We start from the raw sequence: 23,208 nt of genomic DNA, 5'->3' as shown, positions 1-23,208 counted from the left end.
GCTACCATTATATGTTTGAAGTAAACATTCTGTTGCATAGATCTTTTTAAAATTGATTGAAATAAGAAAGAAAAAAGTTTAACACATTGATGAGATAATCAACACCAAATTCTCTGAAAACGAAATTTTTCTAAATTTAATTTTTGGCATTTAGAAAAAAAACCATTTATAACCCAAATAACCATAAAAGTTTTTTCATTACATCAGTGGAAAAAGAAGGAATGTACAATTAGCTTTAGTTAAACAAAAACAAATCTCTCTATGATACAATTATAATGGATAGCTCGGATGCAGGCATATATCATTAAAATTAATCATATGACATGTAATGTTTGAAGTGTTCCAGGCTATAAAGGACATCAGGGGTATGGCCTAGTTTTTGTGATGTTTTTAACAGTATTGATATAATGTTGATTGTTATATGTTTTTCAGCTCAAGTTTATATTGATCATGTTGACTGTAATTTGCTTATCATATCTTTATCTTTTTCAGCACAAGTTTATATTGAAGAATGCCAAATATATCCTGGAGACCTTAATGAAGAAAGTGGAAGAACAATTTAAAACCAGATCAATCTCATTCCCAAAACAATTAGTGTCTGTCAGCGGAAAGTACAAAAAACTAGAATCACTCTCTAAATCATCTGGTAGCTGAATTCAGAGAACCATAATTAAAATATACAGATCCAACATGTATTGTACAATGTTAATATTACTGTTATAGTGATCAAAATAATAGTTGAAAATCCTCAAATGGTTAAACTGCATTAGTGTACAAATAACCGTTTTTATCTCAGTTGTGTTGATAAAAACACAGATTTTACCATATTTCACAAATTTGAGCATTTGTTAAAAGATTATTTTGGGGTTATTTTGATCATTTCATTTTTGCTAAAAACAAAAAAAAAATAACATTTTCTATATTGATTTGATGGACATGTTTAAAATTGTTGCAAAATCAGAAATACTGATTTATATGATTATAGCCTTTTTTAATATTTAAATTCAAATAGGTGTTACCAAATTGAGGCAATTTTATCTATTAACAAATTTAAGTGAAGTAACTATGCTTAAGTTGTGGAATTGAATCCTCACTAATTGATCATGAGAAGTTTGGATTACAAATATTACAAACTTACATTAAAACAAATCTTAATGTATCATCACAAATTTTAAAGACATCATTTGTTATGAAAAGAAAGTAAAACCAAGATGATTTAGTTTATGTACATAACATATGTTATAATTTATAGTTTTTCTCATTTATTTTGATATGTAAAGTGCAATAGTTGTTTTTATTTTGCTATTTGATAATAATTAAAGATATTATATGAAGATCTTTTTTTCATTGTTATTTTATCTTTTTAATATTATTTGGAAATGATATCCTGCTAATTGACTTTTGTGCCTTCCTACAATAGAAGGTGGTGTATTGTTTTTAAGAGAGGGGAGAAAGATACCAGGGGGACATTCAAACTCATAGATAGAAAATTAACTGACGCCATGGCTAAAAAAGAAAAAGGTAAACAATAGTAATCACAATAACACATAGAAAACTAAATACTATGCAACTTGAACCCCACCAAAAACTGGGGATGATCTAATGTGCTCTGGAATGGTAAGCAGATCCTGCTCCATATATGGCAACTGTCGTCTTGCTCATGTTAGTACAAAATAGTCTTATTTCGTAGGACAAATTCCTGAAAAGGGAACAGGATTGTAGTTACGACATTAGGTACATATCCAATATCATCTGTGAAATGAATACTCTATAATGGTAAACCAACTTGTGATGGCGTTCGTAAAATTTACAAAGGAATGACTTCAACTTGACCATTTGGAACTCTTAGTTTATTAGCTCCCTTGTGAGCAGCAAACCTCTTATCAAGGAAAGCATGGTTGTATCCATCTGCTTCTACCTTCTATAGGGTTGGAGTTTTGCTTTTTTAGTTAGTTTCCTGTGAAGATGTGGACAGTTTCCACTGACACATGTATGTGTTAGTGTTGATATTTATATTTTGTAAACACAACAGAATTTATCAGATTTTAAGGGGGAAAATCAACTTGATAGAAACTAACGAATAAGAATAATAATCCTTACTTTTCTATATATATTCTAATGTATTTATTGGTACACTCTGCATTGAATTGAGACAACTGACAGGTACAAGTCCGCTAGATTACTGATTGAACCTTCTCTGGTATGTTCTGAGATGAAAGTTTAGATCGACACAATTCATTCAAATCTGAAAAGGCTTTCAAGCAATGACCTCATTGATTCATAATCCTGACAATATGCCGACCACTGTAATGAAATTGTTGATTCATTTCACATTTTTCATGATGGGGGCCTTTATACTTTAACTGACTTTCAAAATGGTGTTTTCTCATTGTTAAAGGGCATATGGTGGCTTATATTTGCTTATTACCGTGTGCATTATTTTAACACTGGTGAATAGTATCAAATACCACGCCTCCTCATTTTTACATAACTAAAAGTACAACAATTCTGCAATAAAAAGTATGCCTCTTTAAAACTAAAGGTGATTTCTAACCATCTAAAATCCTTCAACAAAGAAACACAAACGGGCAAAGATTTGGACCTCGACATAATTAATATATGGACCTCTGTTTCTTGCAATTGGTGAAGACTATGTTACCCTATGGATGTCTTTTGGTTATTTTATAAATCTTTTTAGGTTTTTGCTGTATTCTTCAAACATTAAAATCAAAAGGTTGGACGGAAAACTAACTTCATCTGCAATTTTATTCTATTTGGTTAGATATATCTCAAATGTGGAAGTGACACAGTTTATGTCGCTTAAGTTACATATCCTGTTTCAAATTTTTATAAGACTGATTTGTTGAGGTTTGTATCTTGATAATTAATCTGACAAAAAAAAATTGCGATATTAATCTATTACGTCAAGTTTCAATTCCATTCAAATTCTAACTTAGATTTGCTTGGACATCTTTATAAATAGTAAAATCGAAGGTGTGAAATAGGAAACAAAGAAATCAATCTGATAAAAAATCAAACAGGTTAAAACTAAATATTGGACAAGTTTTTTACAGTTTCCTATATAAACTGGTATATTTTGGTGTTTTTTTACAGTTACCTATATAAACTGGTATATTTTGGTGACAAAAATGTGTTGGTATAAAGTCATAATCAATTTGTATGACCCATTAATAGGGGCTTTATGTTTTCTGGTATGTGTATCTGTTCATCCGTTTGTCAACTTTCAGGTTAAAGTTTGGGGTCAAGGTAGTTTTTGAAAGAAGAATATTGAAAGTCCAATCAACTTGAAATTTAGTACATATTTTCCCCATCATATGATGTTTCTAATTTTAATGCCAAATTACGTTTTTGTCTGCAAATTCACAGTCCACTGAACATAGAAAATGATAAAGCAAGTGGGTAATTCGTGTACTATGGATACATTTTTGTTTAGTAATGATATATTCACACTCCTAGGAAGAATTAAATGAACTTAAATGAAGTATTTAATCAAGTTAAATTATAATATATAAGATAAATAAAACACATGAAAAAATATGGCACTTTTATTTTCTTACAAAAAGTTTTAAAAAAAACATTGTTGATTAAAATTGCTCACATATGTTATGATATAAAAAAAAATAGCACTTTCAACTGCATTTCAGTAATACATTGTATTCATCATATGACTTATTAAAAACTATTGATATATGATTTTATATGGGAATATCATTAGTTAAGACAATCTGATTAGTCTAGAAGATTAGAAGATTACAAGAATGATCATGAGTTGACCTGAGGTCAATTGGTGTAAATGACATATATTTGAACAATAAACTCCTTCTGTGACATAAACACATAAGCATTGTGATATAGAAAATGCATGAATTTGAAAATCTTCTTTTCAATACCTAATAATCATAATATCTATGGATTCAGTAAGTGTTGTAGTTTCTGTAAATTATATACATATGATGTAACTGATTTAACAAATTATTGCATCTAGAAAAGCATTGTTTGATATTGAACACAAAATTGTCTATGCAATTGGAATGTAATGAATGGTTGTCCGTCTTCATGTATTTGCAAGTTTTTGTCTCTTAGTTTCATCATCTCCAATAAATGGACTATTTTGTCTTGCATTATGATAAAGTTGTAATAAGTCCAATGCTTGTGTTGTCTGAGATCTCTCGTCCAGGTGGCGCTGACAAGCTTCCTGTACTGTTTTTGCATAGTTTTCTGTGTCCTGCAGAAGATGTGCCAAATGACCAATCGCCAAATCAACGATCAGCTGAAAAATAAAAATTCAAATAAACCTGAACTTACAGTCAAAACAGAATCAAAGAGCAGATTGCTCTGAGGGATATGATTGCCATTGTTTTCATTGACACATGTATACATTTAGCTGGATAATATTATTTTCAAAACTAATTCAACTGCACATGTAAAATGTAATTTACGTAATCTGAATAGTTACAAAATAGCCAATCCTGGATACAAGTGTATGAACAATATATACCTATTGTGTTTAATTTTTGTACTATCAATTCCAAGTTTACTTTCCACAGCAGTCACTGAGACTGAGAGTGAGAGAAGGTATTTCACTTAGTATCTTATCACCTATTTATTTCCTACGTTAATTCTAGGAGGAACCCCATTCCTTACTCTTTAAATATTTAATTTCCTTTGGGTCAGTGGTCATGACTCCTTTCTCAATCACATTCCTCGGTTTAAATTGCGATCGTTTTTAATATAATACAATGTTTATAGACAGAACGAGTTAATTTTTCTCGACCTGTTGTATAAAATTGACGAAAGTTACTTCCGGAAGGGAGACAACTCAAAACAATAATATGGAAGACTCCATTTCGCCTGAAGGGGTGTTGTAGTTACACCTTTATGATGTGGACTACATTTATTTTAATTTAAATGATGCATATGATTTAAAATAAGCTGTTATCACAGAGATATGTCTCGCCTTTTTGTAATTTTTATTATGCAAATGTTGAAATAAAAATAGCAATACTTTTACATCTTACACAAGTTATGAAAATATTCAAAGTCAATGAACCATGACTGAGTTACATGGCTAAACAATTTCCATGTAAATGAGATGTGCCAATGCTTATACAACTGCATACCAAATACCATCATGAACATTGACTTAATACAAACATGAACTAGTAAACTAAAGAAAAGTTTCAAAGTCAATAAGAAGTGGTGAGGATATATTATCTCCATGGAAACAATACTTTCAAGTGCCAATAAATTTGCATACCAAATATCATTGACTTAACATTAGCAGTTCATCTTAAACTGATCTAATCACAAACTAATACATGTAAACTAAGATACGTTTCAAAGTCATTAGTCTGTGACATTGACAATTTCATAATGTGAGTACCCACCGTGTAGAACGCCACATGCGGGGTGTCGGCTATGTTTGACATGGGGTGGCAATTTTGAAGCGACGAAAAAGTAAGAAGGTAAGTTCAAGCATCAAAATTTCTTATTTCTAGAACTCTCAGTACCATATAATGTATTGCACGGAAGGAACCGCAACATAATCTATTTCCTGAAAGCAGAAGCAGTCGTTTTGAGTGCTCAGTTTTCTCAAACACCTCGCCCTAGTTTTCCGTGTTGCAGATTTTGAGGCTTTATATGCAAATTTCGGTATAAAAAACTACATTACACAGCCATCCCCTGTATCATTTATATAGAATTGAATTCCTCTCATTGACTTATACCAAATACCAGTTTCTTAGTTAAAATTAATTGGTTTTAAAACTGTTATTCATCAAAATATAAAGTGTCGCTCGGGGTGTCAGATTTTGCGTCGCAAGGGGTAGAGGCTTGTTATAAAAAAATACATAGTTGCTTGTAAATTAGTCTTCATATGATACATTTTATTTCAAACACATCTACTTTACCATGACAAAACAAGGATTTTTCATTTTGCCTGTTTTTGGTCTTATAAAATATATGCTTTTGATTTCATTCACATCTACTTTACCATGACAAAATAAGGGTTTTTCATTTTGCCTGTTTTTGGTCTTATAAAACATGTGCTTTTGATTTCATTCATAGTAAAAAAAAAATGGCTTAAAATATTTAGTTTTCAAGCTGGTAAACGATTTCTTTTCCTTTATAGTCACTATCATGGTAAAAAAAAGTCAAGGCTATGGCTCAATAAACCAAAACATCACAAAATAGTCCTCAATATAAGATATGCCTGAAGCTTCCACCAGCCAAAATGCATCATAGTTCATCACCAGGTTCATCTAAAAAGCACTCGTGCACGCCGCAAAAATCCATTACTCCTAAAAGAATTAGAACACTCTATCCAATGAAACACTCACCGGCATCTTTTTTTCAGCGAATGACAACACAACTTTAAGTAATCCTGAAGACGATGACACTACAATTGTCAATGAGAAAACAACGACTTGTACACAATATACAACGGAACAGGTTTACAAGAAAAAATGATTCAAGACAGTTATCTCGTTCGTAATCGCCCAGCTAGAACTATCCGTTTTCTGTTACACATCTATCATATCATATCTACTTTGAAGGTCTACTCTGATTATATACATATCTCTAAACGAACCGGAATTGAATAAAATTTGAAGAATTTGATGTAACCTGTGTTTTTCTAGGTTGAATTTCTGTTACATTTATGTTCCTATTTGTGTAGGTGTGTTTGAATTAAAAAGTATCAGATAGAGATCGATTTATAAGAAAATGTATTCGTTTTTTATGACAAGCCTCTACCCCTTGCGACGCAAAATCTGACACCCCGAGCGACACTTTGTATTTTGATGAATAACAGTTTTAAAACCAATTAATTTTAACTAAGAAACTGGTATTTGGTATAAGTCAATGAGAGGAATACAATTCTGTATAAATGATACGGAGGGTAGATGTATAAAGTAGTTTTTTATACCGAAATTTGCATATAAAGCCTCAAAATCTGCAACACGGAAAACTAGGGCGAGGTGTTTGAGAAAACTGAGCACTCAAAACGACTGCTTCTGCTTTCAGGAAATAGATTATGTTGCGGTTCCTTCCGTGCAATACATTATATGGTACTGAGAGTTCTAGAAATAAGAAATTTTGATGCTTGAACTTACCTTCTTACTTTTTCGTCGCTTCAAAATTGCCACCCCATGTCAAACATAGCCGACACCCCGCAAGTGGCGTTCTACACGGTGGTACCGGTACTTTTTTGTAAGCTTGTAAACATTTTGTATTATTTACCTGTAAATCTTCATTTGATAGTGTTATAATGTGAGTTATACTTTTCTGTAAGCTTGTAAACATTTTGTATTATTTACAAACCTGTAAATCTTCATTTGAAAGTGTTATAATGTGAGTTATATGTTTCTGTAAGCTTGTAAACATTTTGTATTATTTACCTGTAAATCTTCATTTGATAGTGTTATAATGTGAGTTATATTTTTCTGTAAGCTTGTAAACCTTTAGTATTATTTACCTGTAAATCTTCATTTGATAGTGTTATAATGCGAGTTATATTTTTCTGTAAGCTTGTAAACATTTTGTATTGTTTACCTGTAAATCTTCATTTGATAGTGTTATAATGTGAGTTATATTTTTCTGTAAGCTTGTAAACATTTAGTATTGTTTACCTGTAAATCTTCATTTGATAGTGTTATAATGCGAGTTATATTTTTCTGTAAGCTTGTAAACATTTAGTATTATTTACCTGTAAATCTTCATTTGATAGTGTTATAATGTGAGTTATATTTTTCTGTAAGCTTGTAAACATTTTGTATTGTTTACCTGTAAATCTTCATTTGATAGTGTTATAATGCGAGTTATATTTTTCTGTAAGCTTGTAAACCTTTAGTATTATTTACCTGTAAATCTTCATTTGATAGTGTTATAATGTGAGTTATATTTTTCTGTAAGCTTGTAAACATTTAGTATTATTTACCTGTAAATCTTCATTTGATAGTGTTATAATGTGAGTTATATTTTTCTGTAAGCTTGTAAACATTTAGTATTATTTACCTGTAAATCTTCATTTGATAGTGTTATAATGTGAGTTATATTTTTCTGTAAGCTTGTAAACATTTTGTATTATTTACCTGTAAATCTTCATTTGATAGTGTTATAATGTGAGTTATATTTCTCTGTAAGCTTGTAAACCTTTAGTATTATTTACCTGTAAATCTTCATTTGATAGTGTTATAATGCGAGTTATATTTTTCTGTAAGCTTGTAAACATTTTGTATTATTTACCTGTAAATCTTCATTTGATAGTGTTATAATGCGAGTTATATTTTTCTGTAAGCTTGTAAACCTTTAGTATTATTTACCTGTAAATCTTCATTTGATAGTGTTATAATGCGAGTTATATTTTTCTGTAAGCTTGTAAACCTTTAGTATTATTTACCTGTAAATCTTCATTTGATAGTGTTATAATGCGAGTTATATTTTTCTGTAAGCTTGTAAACCTTTAGTATTGTTTACCTGTAAATCTTCATTTGATAGTGTTATAATGCGAGTTATATTTTTCTGTAAGCTTGTAAACCTTTAGTATTATTTACCTGTAAATCTTCATTTGATAGTGTTATAATGTGAGTTATATTTTTCTGTAAGCTTGTAAACCTTTAGTATTATTTACCTGTAAATCTTCATTTGATAGTGTTATAATGCGAGTTATATTTTTCTGTAAGCTTGTAAACATTTAGTATTATTTACCTGTAAATCTTCATTTGATAGTGTTATAATGTGAGTTATATTTTTCTGTAAGCTTGTAAACCTTTAGTATTATTTACCTGTAAATCTTCATTTGATAGTGTTATAATGTGAGTTATATTTTTCTGTAAGCTTGTAAACATTTAGTGTTATTTACAAACCTGTAAATCTTCATTTGATAGTGTTATAATGTGAGTTATATTTTTCTGTAAGCTTGTAAACATTTAGTATTATTTACCTGTAAATCTTCATTTGATAGTGTTATAATGTGAGTTATATTTTTCTGTAAGCTTGTAAACATTTTGTATTATTTACCTGTAAATCTTCATTTGATAGTGTTATAATGTGAGTTATATTTTTCTGTAAGCTTGTAAACCTTTAGTATTATTTACCTGTAAATCTTCATTTGATAGTGTTATAATGTGAGTTATATTTTTCTGTAAGCTTGTAAACCTTTAGTATTATTTACCTGTAAATCTTCATTTGATAGTGTTATAATGCGAGTTATATTTTTCTGTAAGCTTGTAAACATTTTGTATTATTTACCTGTAAATCTTCATTTGATAGTGTTATAATGTGAGTTATATTTTTCTGTAAGCTTGTAAACATTTAGTATTATTTACCTGTAAATCTTCATTTGATAGTGTTATAATGCGAGTTATATTTTTCTGTAAGCTTGTAAACATTTAGTATTGTTTACCTGTAAATCTTCATTTGATAGTGTTATAATGTGAGTTATATTTTTCTGTAAGCTTGTAAACATTTAGTATTGTTTACCTGTAAATCTTCATTTGATAGTGTTATAATGTGAGTTATATTTTTCTGTAAGCTTGTAAACATTTAGTATTGTTTACCTGTAAATCTTCATTTGATAGTGTTATAATGTGAGTTATATTTTTCTGTAAGCTTGTAAACCTTTAGTATTATTTACCTGTAAATCTTCATTTGATAGTGTTATAATGCGAGTTATATTTTTCTGTAAGCTTGTAAACATTTTGTATTATTTACCTGTAAATCTTCATTTGATAGTGTTATAATGGGAGTTATATTTTTCTGTAAGCTTGTAAACATTTTGTATTATTTACCAGTAAATCTTCATTTGATAGTGTTATAATGCGAGTTATATTTTTCTGTAAGCTTGTAAACATTTAGTATTATTTACCTGTAAATCTTCATTTGATAGTGTTATAATGTGAGTTATATTTTTCTGTAAGCTTGTAAACATTTTGTATTATTTACCAGTAAATCTTCATTTGATAGTGTTATAATGCGAGTTATATTTTTCTGTAAGCTTGTAAACATTTAGTATTATTTACCTGTAAATCTTCATTTGATAGTGTTATAATGTGAGTTATATTTTTCTGTAAGCTTGTAAACCTTTAGTATTATTTACCTGTAAATCTTCATTTGATAGTGTTATAATGCGAGTTATATTTTTCTGTAAGCTTGTAAACATTTAGTATTGTTTACCTGTAAATCTTCATTTGATAGTGTTATAATGTGAGTTATATTTTTCTGTAAGCTTGTAAACCTTTAGTATTATTTACCTGTAAATCTTCATTTGATAGTGTTATAATGCGAGTTATATTTTTCTGTAAGCTTGTAAACATTTTGTATTGTTTACCTGTAAATCTTCATTTGATAGTGTTATAATGTGAGTTATATTTTTCTGTAAGCTTGTAAACATTTTGTATTATTTACCTGTAAATCTTCATTTGATAGTGTTATAATGTGAGTTATATTTTTCTGTAAGCTTGTAAACCTTTAGTATTATTTACCTGTAAATCTTCATTTGATAGTGTTATAATGTGAGTTATATTTTTCTGTAAGCTTGTAAACATTTAGTATTGTTTACCTGTAAATCTTCATTTGATAGTGTTATAATGTGAGTTATATTTTTCTGTAAGCTTGTAAACCTTTAGTATTATTTACCTGTAAATCTTCATTTGATAGTGTTATAATGCGAGTTATATTTTTCTGTAAGCTTGTAAACATTTAGTATTGTTTACCTGTAAATCTTCATTTGATAGTGTTATAATGTGAGTTATATTTTTCTGTAAGCTTGTAAACATTTAGTATTGTTTACCTGTAAATCTTCATTTGATAGTGTTATAATGTGAGTTATATTTTTCTGTAAGCTTGTAAACCTTTAGTATTATTTACCTGTAAATCTTCATTTGATAGTGTTATAATGTGAGTTATATTTTTCTGTAAGCTTGTAAACATTTAGTATTGTTTACCTGTAAATCTTCATTTGATAGTGTTATAATGTGAGTTATATTTTTCTGTAAGCTTGTAAACCTTTAGTATTATTTACCTGTAAATCTTCATTTGATAGTGTTATAATGCGAGTTATATTTTTCTGTAAGCTTGTAAACATTTTGTATTGTTTACCTGTAAATCTTCATTTGATAGTGTTATAATGTGAGTTATATTTTTCTGTAAGCTTGTAAACATTTTGTATTATTTACCAGTAAATCTTCATTTGATAGTGTTATAATGTGAGTTATATTTTTCTGTAAGCTTGTAAACATTTAGTATTGTTTACCTGTAAATCTTCATTTGATAGTGTTATAATGTGAGTTATATTTTTCTGTAAGCTTGTAAACATTTAGTATTATTTACAAACCTGTAAATCTTCATTTGATAGTGTTATAATGTGAGTTATATTTTTCTGTAAGCTTGTAAACCTTTAGTATTGTTTATCTGTAAATCTTCATTTGATAGTGTTATAATGCGAGTTATATTTTTCTGTAAGCTTGTAAACATTTTGTATTATTTACCTGTAAATCTTCCTTTGATAGTGTTATAATGTGAGTTATATTTTTCTGTAAGCTTGTAAACATTTAGTATTGTTTACCTGTAAATCTTCATTTGATAGTGTTATAATGTGAGTTATATTTTTCTGTAAGCTTGTAAACATTTAGTATTATTTACCTGTAAATCTTCATTTGATAGTGTTATAATGTGAGTTATATTTTTCTGTAAGCTTGTAAACATTTAGTATTATTTACCTGTAAATCTTCATTTGATAGTGTTATAATGCGAGTTATATTTTTCTGTAAGCTTGTAAACCTTTAGTATTATTTACCTGTAAATCTTCATTTGATAGTGTTATAATGCGAGTTATATTTTTCTGTAAGCTTGTAAACATTTAGTATTATTTACCTGTAAATCTTCATTTGATAGTGTTATAATGTGAGTTATATTTTTCTGTAAGCTTGTAAACATTTAGTATTGTTTACCTGTAAATCTTCATTTGATAGTGTTATAATGTGAGTTATATTTTTCTGTAAGCTTGTAAACATTTAGTATTATTTACCTGTAAATCTTCATTTGATAGTGTTATAATGTGAGTTATATTTTTCTGTAAGCTTGTAAACATTTAGTATTGTTTACCTGTAAATCTTCATTTGATAGTGTTATAATGCGAGTTATATTTTTCTGTAAGCTTGTAAACATTTTGTATTGTTTACCTGTAAATCTTCATTTGATAGTGTTATAATGTGAGTTATATTTTTCTGTAAGCTTGTAAACATTTAGTATTATTTACCTGTAAATCTTCATTTGATAGTGTTATAATGTGAGTTATATTTTTCTGTAAGCTTGTAAACCTTTAGTATTATTTACCTGTAAATCTTCATTTGATAGTGTTATAATGCGAGTTATATTTTTCTGTAACCTTGTAAACATTTAGTATTATTTACCTGTAAATCTTCATTTGATAGTGTTATAATGCGAGTTATATTTTTCTGTAAGCTTGTAAACATTTAGTATTATTTACCTGTAAATCTTCATTTGATAGTGTTATTATGTGAGTTATATTTTTCTGTAAGCTTGTAAACATTAAGTATTGTTTACCTGTAAATCTTCATTTGATAGTGTTATAATGCGAGTTATATTTTTCTGTAAGCTTGTAAACATTTAGTATTATTTACCTGTAAATCTTCATTTGATAGTGTTATAATGTGAGTTATATTTTTCTGTAAGCTTGTAAACATTTTGTATTATTTACAAACCTGTAAATCTTCATTTGATAGTGTTATAATGTGAGTTATATTTTTCTGTAAGCTTGTAAACATTTTGTATTATTTACAAACCTGTAAATCTTCATTTGATAGTGTTATAATGTGAGTTATATTTTTCTGTAAGCTTGTAAACATTTTGTATTATTTACAAACCTGTAAATCTTCATTTGATAGTGTTATAATGTGAGTTATATTTTTCTGTAAGCTTGTAAACCTTTAGTATTATTTACCTGTAAATCTTCATTTGATAGTGTTATAATGTGAGTTATATTTTTCTGTAAGCTTGTAAACCTTTAGTATTATTTACCTGTAAATCTTCATTTGATAGTGTTATAATGTGAGTTATATTTTTCTGTAAGCTTGTAAACATTTTGTATTATTTACAAACCTGTAAATCTTCATTTGATAGTGTTATAAAGTGAGTTATATTTTTCTGTAAGCTTGTAAACATTTAGTATTATTTACAAACCTGTAAATCTTCATTTGATAGTGTTATAATGTGAGTTATATTTTTCTGTAAGCTTGTAAACATTTTGTATTATTTACAAACCTGTAAATCTTCATTTGATAGTGTTATAATGCGAGTTATATTTTTCTGTAAGCTTGTAAACATTTAGTATTATTTACCTGGAAATCTTCATTTGATAGTGTTATAATGTGAGTTATATTTTTCTGTAAGCTTGTAAACATTTAGTATTGTTTACCTGTAAATCTTCATTTGATAGTGTTATAATGCGAGTTATATTTTTCTGTAAGCTTGTAAACATTTAGTATTATTTACCTGTAAATCTTCATTTGATAGTGTTATAATGTGAGTTATATTTTTCTGTAAGCTTGTAAACATTTAGTATTATTTACCTGTAAATCTTCATTTGATAGTGTTATAATGTGAGTTATATTTTTCTGTAAGCTTGTAAACATTTAGTATTATTTACCTGTAAATCTTCATTTGATAGTGTTATAATGTGAGTTATATTTCTCTGTAAGCTTGTAAACATTTTGTATTATTTACCTGTAAATCTTCATTTGATAGTGTTATAATGCGAGTTATATTTTTCTGTAAGCTTGTAAACATTTAGTATTATTTACCTGTAAATCTTCATTTGATAGTGTTATAATGTGAGTTATATTTTTCTGTAAGCTTGTAAACATTAAGTATTGTTTACCTGTAAATCTTCATTTGATAGTGTTATAATGCGAGTTATATTTTTCTGTAAGCTTGTAAACATTTAGTATTATTTACCTGTAAATCTTCATTTGATAGTGTTATAATGCGAGTTATATTTTTCTGTAAGCTTGTAAACATTTAGTATTATTTACAAACCTGTAAATCTTCATTTGATAGTGTTATAATGTGAGTGATATTTTTCTGTAAGCTTGTAAACATTTAGTATTGTTTACCTGTAAATCTTCATTTGATAGTGTTATAATGTGAGTTATATTTTTCTGTAAGCTTGTAAACATTTAGTATTATTTACAAACCTGTAAATCTTCATTTGATAGTGTTATAAAGTGAGTTATATTTTTCTGTTAGCTTGTAAACATTTAGTATTATTTACAAACCTGTAAATCTTCATTTGATAGTGTTATAAAGTGAGTTATATTTTTCTGTTAGCTTGTAAACATTTAGTATTATTTACCTGTAAATCTTCATTTGATAGTGTTATAATGTGAGTTATATTTTTCTGTAAGCTTGTAAACCTTTAGTATTATTTACCTGTAAATCTTCATTTGATAGTGTTATAATGTGAGTTATATTTTTCTGTAAGCTTGTAAACATTTAGTATTTTTTACCTGTAAATCTTCATTTGATAGTGTTATAATGGGAGTTATATTTTTCGGTAAGCTTGTAAACCTTTAGTATTATTTACCTGTAAATCTTCATTTGATAGTGTTATAATGTGAGTTATATTTTTCTGTAAGCTTGTAAACATTTAGTATTATTTACCTGTAAATCTTCATTTGATAGTGTTATAATGTGAGTTATATTTTTCTGCAAGCTTGTAAACCTTTAGTATTATTTACCTGTAAATCTTCATTTGATAGTGTTATAATGTGAGTTATATTTTTCTGTAAGCTTGTAAACATTTTGTATTATTTACAAACCTGTAAATCTTCATTTGATAGTGTTATAAAGTGAGTTATATTTTTCTGTAAGCTTGTAAACATTTAGTATTATTTACAAACCTGTAAATCTTCATTTGATAGTGTTATAATGTGAGTTATATTTTTCTGTAAGCTTGTAAACATTTTGTATTATTTACAAACCTGTAAATCTTCATTTGATAGTGTTATAATGCGAGTTATATTTTTCTGTAAGCTTGTAAACATTTAGTATTATTTACCTGTAAATCTTCATTTGATAGTGTTATAATGGGAGTTATATTTTTCTGTAAGCTTGTAAACATTTAGTATTGTTTACCTGTAAATCTTCATTTGATAGTGTTATAATGTGAGTTATATTTTTCTGTAAGCTTGTAAACATTTAGTATTATTTACAAACCTGTAAATCTTCATTTGATAGTGTTATAATGCGAGTTATATTTTTCTGTAAGCTTGTAAACATTTAGTATTATTTACCTGTAAATCTTCATTTGATAGTGTTATAATGCGAGTTATATTTTTCTGCAAGCTTGTAAACATTTAGTATTATTTACAAACCTGTAAATCTTCATTTGATAGTGTTATAATGGGAGTTATATTTTTCTGTAAGCTTGTAAACATTTAGTATTATTTACAAACCTGTAAATCTTCATTTGATAGTGTTATAATGTGAGTTATATTTTCTGTAAGCTTGTAAACATTTAGTATTGTTTACCTGTAAATCTTCATTTGATAATGTTATAATGTGACTTATATTTTTCTGTAAGCTTGTAAACATTTAGTATTATTTACCTGTAAATCTTCATTTGATAGTGTTATAATGTGAGTTATATTTTTCTGTAAGCTTGTAAACATTTAGTATTATTTACCTGTAAATCTTCATTTGATAGTGTTATAATGTGAGTTATATTTTTCTGTAAGCTTGTAAACATTTAGTATTATTTACCTGTAAATCTTCATTTGATAGTGTTATAATGTGAGTTATATTTTTCTGTAAGCTTGTAAACATTTAGTATTGTTTACCTGTAAATCTTCATTTGATAGTGTTATAATGTGAGTTATATTTTTCTGTAAGCTTGTAAACATTTTGTATTATTTACCTGTAAATCTTCATTTGATAGTGTTATAATGTGAGTTATATTTTTCTGTAAGCTTGTAAACATTTAGTATTATTTACCTGTAAATCTTCATTTGATAGTGTTATAATGCGAGTTATATTTTTCTGTAAGCTTGTAAACATTTAGTATTATTTACCTGTAAATCTTCATTTGATAGTGTTATAATGTGAGTTATATTTTTCTGTAAGCTTGTAAACATTTAGTATTGTTTACCTGTAAATCTTCATTTGATAGTGTTATAATGGGAGTTATATTTTTCTGTAAGCTTGTAAACATTTTGTATTATTTACCTGTAAATCTTCATTTGATAGTGTTATAATGGGAGTTATATTTTTCTGTAAGCTTGTAAACATTTAGTATTATTTACAAACCTGTAAATCTTCATTTGATAGTGTTATAATGTGAGTTATATTTTTCTGTAAGCTTGTAAACATTTAGTATTATTTACCTGTAAATCTTCATTTGATAGTGTTATAATGCGAGTTATATTTTTCTGTAAGCTTGTAAACATTTAGTATTGTTTACCTGTAAATCTTCATTTGATAGTGTTATAATTGCGAGTTATATTTTTCTGTAAGCTTGTAAACCTTTAGTATTATTTACCTGTTAATCTTCATTTGATAGTGTTATAATGTGAGTTATATTTTTCTGCAAGCTTGTAAACATTTAGTATTATTTACAAACCTGTAAATCTTCATTTGATAGTGTTATAATGTGAGTTATATTTTTCTGTAAGCTTGTAAACATTTAGTATTATTTACCTGTAAATCTTCATTTGATAGTGTTATAATGGGAGTTATATTTTTCTGTAAGCTTGTAAACATTTAGTATTATTTACAAACCTGTAAATCTTCATTTGATAGTGTTATAATACGAGTTATATTTTTCTGCAAGCTTGTAAACATTTAGTATTATTTACAAACCTGTAAATCTTCATTTGATAGTGTTATAATGCGAGTTATATTTTTCTGCAAGCTTGTAAACATTTAGTATTATTTACAAACCTGTAAATCATTTGATAGTGTTATAATGCGAGTTATATTTTTCTGCAAGCTTGTAAACATTTAGTATTATTTACAAACCTGTAAATCTTCATTTGATAGTGTTATAATGCGAGTTATATTTTTCTGCAAGCTTGTAAACATTTAGTATTATTTACAAACCTGTAAATCTTCATTTGATAGTGTTATAATGCGAGTTATATTTTTCTGCAAGCTTGTAAACATTTAGTATTATTTACAAACCTGTAAATCTTCATTTGATAGTGTTATAATGCGAGTTATATTTTTCGGTAAGCTTGTAAACATTTAGTATTATTTACCTGTAAATCTTCATTTGATAGTGTTATAATGCGAGTTATATTTTTCTGTAAGCCAGCAATCATTTCTTTGGACCTGTCAGAAATTTCGGTTCCTCCTCCAATAAAATCAGGTTCATCATGTCCTGACACTTCACCTGTAACAAGTCATGTACAACAATTAGAACTATGTGAGCTACGTTAGATTTTCAAATTCTATCAACAGGAAGTTGAAAATCAATTGAAAAAATGCTTCATACAGTAAAGCATGCTTACATAAAAATTGATAATAAAATTTCCTAGAAAAATTGATGGAAAATTTTACACATCTGACATTACGTTTTAAAATATTAATAAATTAATAGGTAATCAGGAAGTTGATGAGTGTTAAATATGAAAATAAGTTGATGAGTGATGAATCTGAAAACAATCTTTTATGGTAATATTCTTTAAAAAGCTCCAAAATGTTGATATTCACAGCAAAAGCTAACCAAACCTTTAAACAGACTTATTCAGAAGGGGTATAGTAACAATACTGTTGTCAGGTCATTAAAAATGGCATATTTGGGTAATATATAAATCTTTTATTCAGATAGTTATACATACATGTATGTATGTATACTTTTATGAAAAAAGTCTGAGGTTACATGCAAATCTGTACAATGCAATATATAGAATTTGCATTCAATATTTACATATTATTACAAGGCAAATATTTGAGTGGATATGGATGGATTGAAAAAGCTTAATCCACATGAGATGTAGAGTATTGGTTTAGATATTTGTGGGTTGCACTTAAATATCATGATTCTTCTGTAATATCCCCACAATTTGTATGTGAAATAAAATCTGACTATTTCCCATTAGTATTTATCGAAGTCATACAACATGTGAGTAGGGTGTTGTCAGGATGTTATTGTTTACGTTACATAAAAATGAATTAACAACATGTAGAAAACATATTATAGTTCCTTATATCTTCTACTCTATTTCCACAATGTTCCATTATAAAACTTCATGGTCAATTACATGTAATGTGATAATCTGATAACTATTATGTCAACTAATGTCATTATGAAATCTCAGTGTTAAAAGGTTCTCAAGACATTTCTTAGGCCACGGTTTTTTTATTTGTTGGTTTACGGATCCGCCGACCCGATTTTGCCGATTTTCAGAATAAAAATAAAATTGACTTTTCATGCTTTTTTTATTCCCGCCGACCCTTATAAATGCATTATCCCTGAAAAATAATTAAAATTTACTTTTATTATGAAATGAAATGCATTAATCATTAACAAAGTTGATAACACTTTCGATCACTTTCTATTGTGAAAAATAAAACTTTCTAAAAATAGACAAATCAATTATAACTGACCTTGAAATGTCTTTTGCGCAAATAATTTTGCGGAACGAAACCTGTGTTTAAAACAAATTACAAAATAAGTTCGTTTCCCTTATCTGTCATCAGTCCGTAAGATGCATCATCTAAGAGAAATAGACTTGTCCAAATGTGGACAGGTGGGATACATCAATTAAAGTACTGAATATTAACAAATCATTTGAAATTTTCTTGTTTCATAGATAACAAAAAATATCGATCATTGGGATAAAAACCGGATTGCATGACAACTGATTAACCCGATATTGTCGTTTTTCCAGTGGACGAGTCTTTTACATTTTTCGACACGTGTGTTGAAACTTATTTTTGCACGACGTTTTTATATTTTTTTTCTTTATCAGTTTTTGTGCTTGAAGATCACCAAGTTTTCTGGAATTGATTGAGAGCTACGCGAATCTGTTTTTCTTGTTTGTGAAATGACGATTTAATTTCGTCTTTGTCCGTGCAACCCCCTTTTTTACAGGAAATTATTAAACGATGTCCTGCGATGTTCATGATCACTGATCAATAATATTTCATCGAACTTAATGTTAAGAAATGATGACAAAACAGCATATAAGACAAACATTTTGTTAGTAAGGTGAAATATATATTATTTTGCATATTTTTTCTGTTTTGAAAGATATTTTTTTTCTTTTTTTTCCGACCGACCGACCCGACTTTTTTATGCGAAAAATCCGTAAACCAACAAATTAAAAAAACGTGGCCTTATTATGACCAATACAATGATCTGGGAAATTTAAAGGTCTTTAGATCCTTGAGGGCCCTCATGGGGTTTTTGATTATGTGATTACTTGGCCGTTTTTTTAATGATTATTTGATTATTAAGCCAAATATTTCATGATTATTTGATTACATAGGACTGTATTTTTAGTTTATGATTATTTGATTACTAAAGATAAGCAAATATTTAATGATTATGTGATTATATTGGCAAAAAATTGGTGATTATGTGATTACTAGGACCCCCCCATGAGGGGCCTCATCCTTGCAAGTGAAGCTTGATTACAGGGTCTGTATTTTAATCAAATTGTATAATTTCATTATCAATCTAGGTCTTGTTTGCAGGATCAGAAACAGTATAATTCTTCTTAAAAAAAATCTATTATACATTCGCTTACTTTCAGATTTTAAGGTCATTGTTTCAGATCATCAAAGTCAAGTGACAGAAAAACTGAATAATTTACGACACCAGGCTCTATTCATGCTATTCACCTACCTATGCCTTCAGGTCTCCACATCTGACCTTTAGGTAAGATCATCAAGGTCGAGTTATGAGGAAGGAAAACAAAGTAATCCTCATCATCAACCTCTGTTCCATCCTCTGCTATAACAACACGCAGCCCATCTGTACTTGTTATACCTAATTTATCTTTACCTAAATTAAAAAAATTATGATTGTTTACAATATTTCATATTTACATGTAAGGCTTAAAATTGTTGCTCGTACTGGGGGTTCTTTGTTATTTGTGGGATACCAATTTGTGGATTATGTGGGTTAAAGTAAACCATAAATGTTCATGAAGTACAAGTTTTTCACAGGAGATTGTATGCAATCTAAATGCTAAACCAAAAATTCAAATATCTACAAAGTACAATTGTTCCTCAAAAAGTATGTTTGAATCCACAACTGTAATCCTGATATTTATACTGCAGGGAAAATTTGCTATTTCTCAACTATTCTTATTTGTTCAGCTTTTTCATATATTTTCTTCATGTCATTGTTAATGATTTTATAATTAATTTTTTTTTTACCTCAGAAAATGTCTCTCAGTCAGACCACACTCAATTAACGTTTTGTCATCTGATTTTTTTTTAAAGGAAAAATGTGATATATCATTGTAAATCAAGTAATTTAATTTTTTTCTCATACAACAAATTTCAAGAGAAGAAACAGTACAATGTATATATGAATAATGTCTTTTCTTAAAACTACATGTACTAATAAACAAACTTGTATACATGTATGTACAAATGTACATCCTTGACTTTTCATCTGCAACCACTTTGAACATTTCTTATTTTGATAGAATGTTTAAACCAGCAGTTGCTATACATTTGCTATACATGTATGTTCATTATTTTCTGAGCCTCTCTAAAAAAAATCAGATTAAACAAGAGCAATGCATCAACACTCAATGCTACAAATGTATTGCTCTGTCCATTTTAATCGGGGGTTGTTAGCTTTCTCGGTGAAATTCTGGTTGCCGTATGGGTTTTGATCATTGTTGAAGGCCGTACTGTGACCTGTAGTTGCTAACTTCTACATCATTCAGTTTCTGGTGGGAAGATCACTCATTGGCAATCATATTCGATTTTTCTAATTTTTATAGCATAATACCTTTCTGAACTAGTTCTTGGAGAGAAGATGCTACAATCCCTTTCTTTACACTTCTGTCTTGGTTCCAGATCTTGAAAGGTCTGGCACCAGCCATTCAGAATCCTTATTAAAATAATAGTTATTTTCAAATATTAATTAAAACTTTTCATTTGATATATATTTAAAATTGTTTAACATGTTTAATAACCTTTTTACTTAATACATGCATTATTGCATTGCCATTAATAAATCATCATGTTTACTGTTTACTGGTAGGTTCCTCCTAGTCCAAATAATTATGACGTCTGGCAAGGATATTTTATTTTATTCTGGGACGCCTTCCTATGACCTTGCCAGACGTCATAATTATTAGGAATAGGTTCCTCCTACATGTCTCTGAAGAGCAAAGCTGTAAACCTGTTATTTGGAATAGCTTTCACCTTTTGTTAGTCATTTGCAACCAGGAAGTACACGGATATCTTTGTTTTTAACAAATAGCTGGAATTTATTTACATGAACTGGTGATGTAGTTGCTAATATGAGGCAGGCATTACCTGTGAATGGGGACAATGTTTGTTCAAATTATTTTTTTTGTAACTTTTAAAAATATTTGTTAAAAAAAAGAAACGTAAATACCGTAACGTTTCCGATTTTGGTTTTGTTGTTAGGGATTTTACTTGTGACGTTATTTAAGTTATGACGTCATGTTCAATGTAAACAAAGAAACGCAATGCATCAGGTAACGTTTATTCATACCAAAGACAAAGAATGATTAAAAATGAAATATTGGTATTGTGTTCCTTGAGTTCCTATATTTTACTAGACTAATCAAAGTCTCACGACAACAAGACTGGAAGAAGGAAGTAGAGTTATGAGTTCTGTGCAGATCCGCAAATTAAAAAACGCGACAAAAAAAAAATTGAACGATTTTGAGTTCATTAGTACAATGAAAAATTCGAGAAATTTTCCCCGATTTTTTTTTTTTTTTATTGAATTTTCTACTGTAATAGGGGACTTCGTCCCCATATCAAGGGGGTCTCATTGGGGGGTTCCGATCCCGGATCCCGCTTACTGCTATGGTTTTTTTTGGAAAAAAAAGTTTGTTTCCAGTTTTTGGAGAAAAAAATAATTTGTTTTTGATTCTGAGAAAAAAAAATTGTTTGTTTCACCCTAAGCTGCCACTATATGTAATGCTAAAATTGAAAGAAAATAATTGTTTTCGACTTGTCGCGAAAAAAAAAGTTTGCACAGAAAAAAAAAACATAGCCCCCCCCCCCGAAAATCAAATGGTTGCTGCCTTACACTATGTACGTAAGCAATTTTCATTTTTTTGTCATTTCACGGGTCCCACAAGACCTCATTTCCCGTTTTCACGCCACAATAATTTGACTTTCAAGTGTCACACTAACACAAAATCGGCAATCCCGCGTCACGCTTTAGACCACAATGAGACTTGCTATCAATTGCATTTTTTATATATATATATATGTATATATAACTAATAAACTATAACATAAGTAAACTGCCTTACAGGTGTATATTACTATCTTACGTAATCAAGCTTAAGGTGCATTGATGGAAGTAGCATATATGATTTAGAATGTGTAAAGCTGTATTAATTTACCTGTATGAATAATAAGTAAACAACTTGAAGACTCGACAATTCTTGCAACAAATACCAAAGAAATCAAAGCGGAAATAAAACAATCTGTGTTAAACTTCGACCGTACCGGAATAGTCGCGGAAATTCAGCCGGAATTCAATTCCGTGTCATAAAAAAACGACTGTTTCATTAGGCTGTAGGGAATAAATGAGTCGAAAGATAAATTTCTGAAGAAAGGAAAACAGTCTTACAATTATAAAAAATAGCCATAAGTGTTTTTTTTTTTTGTACTGGGTTTGGCTAGTAAACCCCATATTGACAGAAACAAGTGCCTGTGGATCCTGTGGGCCTAATTGGAATTTTGGGGTTTATTCTGAGCCAGACAATATTAATATGAGGCAGGCATTACCTGTAAATGGGGACGAAGTCTGTATGAATTATTTTTTTGTAACTTAATTATTTGTCAAAAAAAAAAGAAACGGAAATACCGTAACGTTTCCGAGTTTGGTTCTGTTGTTAGGGATTTTAGTTGTGACGTTATTTAAATTATGACGTCATATGCAATGTAAACAAAGAAACGCTATCATTAGGTAACGTTTTTTCATATCAAGGAATT

General features: G+C 28.5%; 2 protein-coding genes across 2 annotated transcripts in view; one reads left to right on the top strand and one right to left on the bottom strand.

The window, feature by feature from the left end:
- The window catches only part of LOC143057687 (exocyst complex component 8-like), a 35,297-nt gene extending 33,963 nt beyond the window's left edge, over positions 1-1,334 (top strand). The window contains exon 16 of the mRNA XM_076231043.1: positions 493-1,334. Within this exon, the coding sequence (XP_076087158.1) occupies positions 493-654 (162 nt within the window). The 3' untranslated portion in view covers positions 655-1,334. The remainder of the gene's footprint in view (positions 1-492) is intronic.
- Positions 1,335-3,553: 2,219 nt separating this feature from the next.
- On the bottom strand, positions 3,554-22,770 carry LOC143057443 (DNA fragmentation factor subunit alpha-like). The gene is made up of 5 exons (XM_076230749.1): positions 22,614-22,770; positions 21,011-21,112; positions 19,889-20,047; positions 17,295-17,428; positions 3,554-4,291 (listed from the first exon to the last, which is right to left on the bottom strand). Exons 2-5 carry the CDS (start codon positions 21,102-21,104, stop codon positions 4,076-4,078), a joined length of 603 nt encoding a protein of 200 aa, XP_076086864.1. The 5' UTR covers positions 21,105-21,112; positions 22,614-22,770; the 3' UTR covers positions 3,554-4,075.
- Between the last annotated feature and the right edge of the window lie 438 nt (positions 22,771-23,208).

The sequence above is a fragment of the Mytilus galloprovincialis genome, chromosome 13 (genome assembly GCF_965363235.1).
Source record: "Mytilus galloprovincialis chromosome 13, xbMytGall1.hap1.1, whole genome shotgun sequence".
NCBI classification, from domain to species: Eukaryota; Metazoa; Mollusca; class Bivalvia; order Mytilida; family Mytilidae; genus Mytilus; species Mytilus galloprovincialis.
The sequence above is the reverse complement of the archived record's forward strand: the minus strand, read 5'-3'. Positions and strand labels throughout refer to the sequence as shown.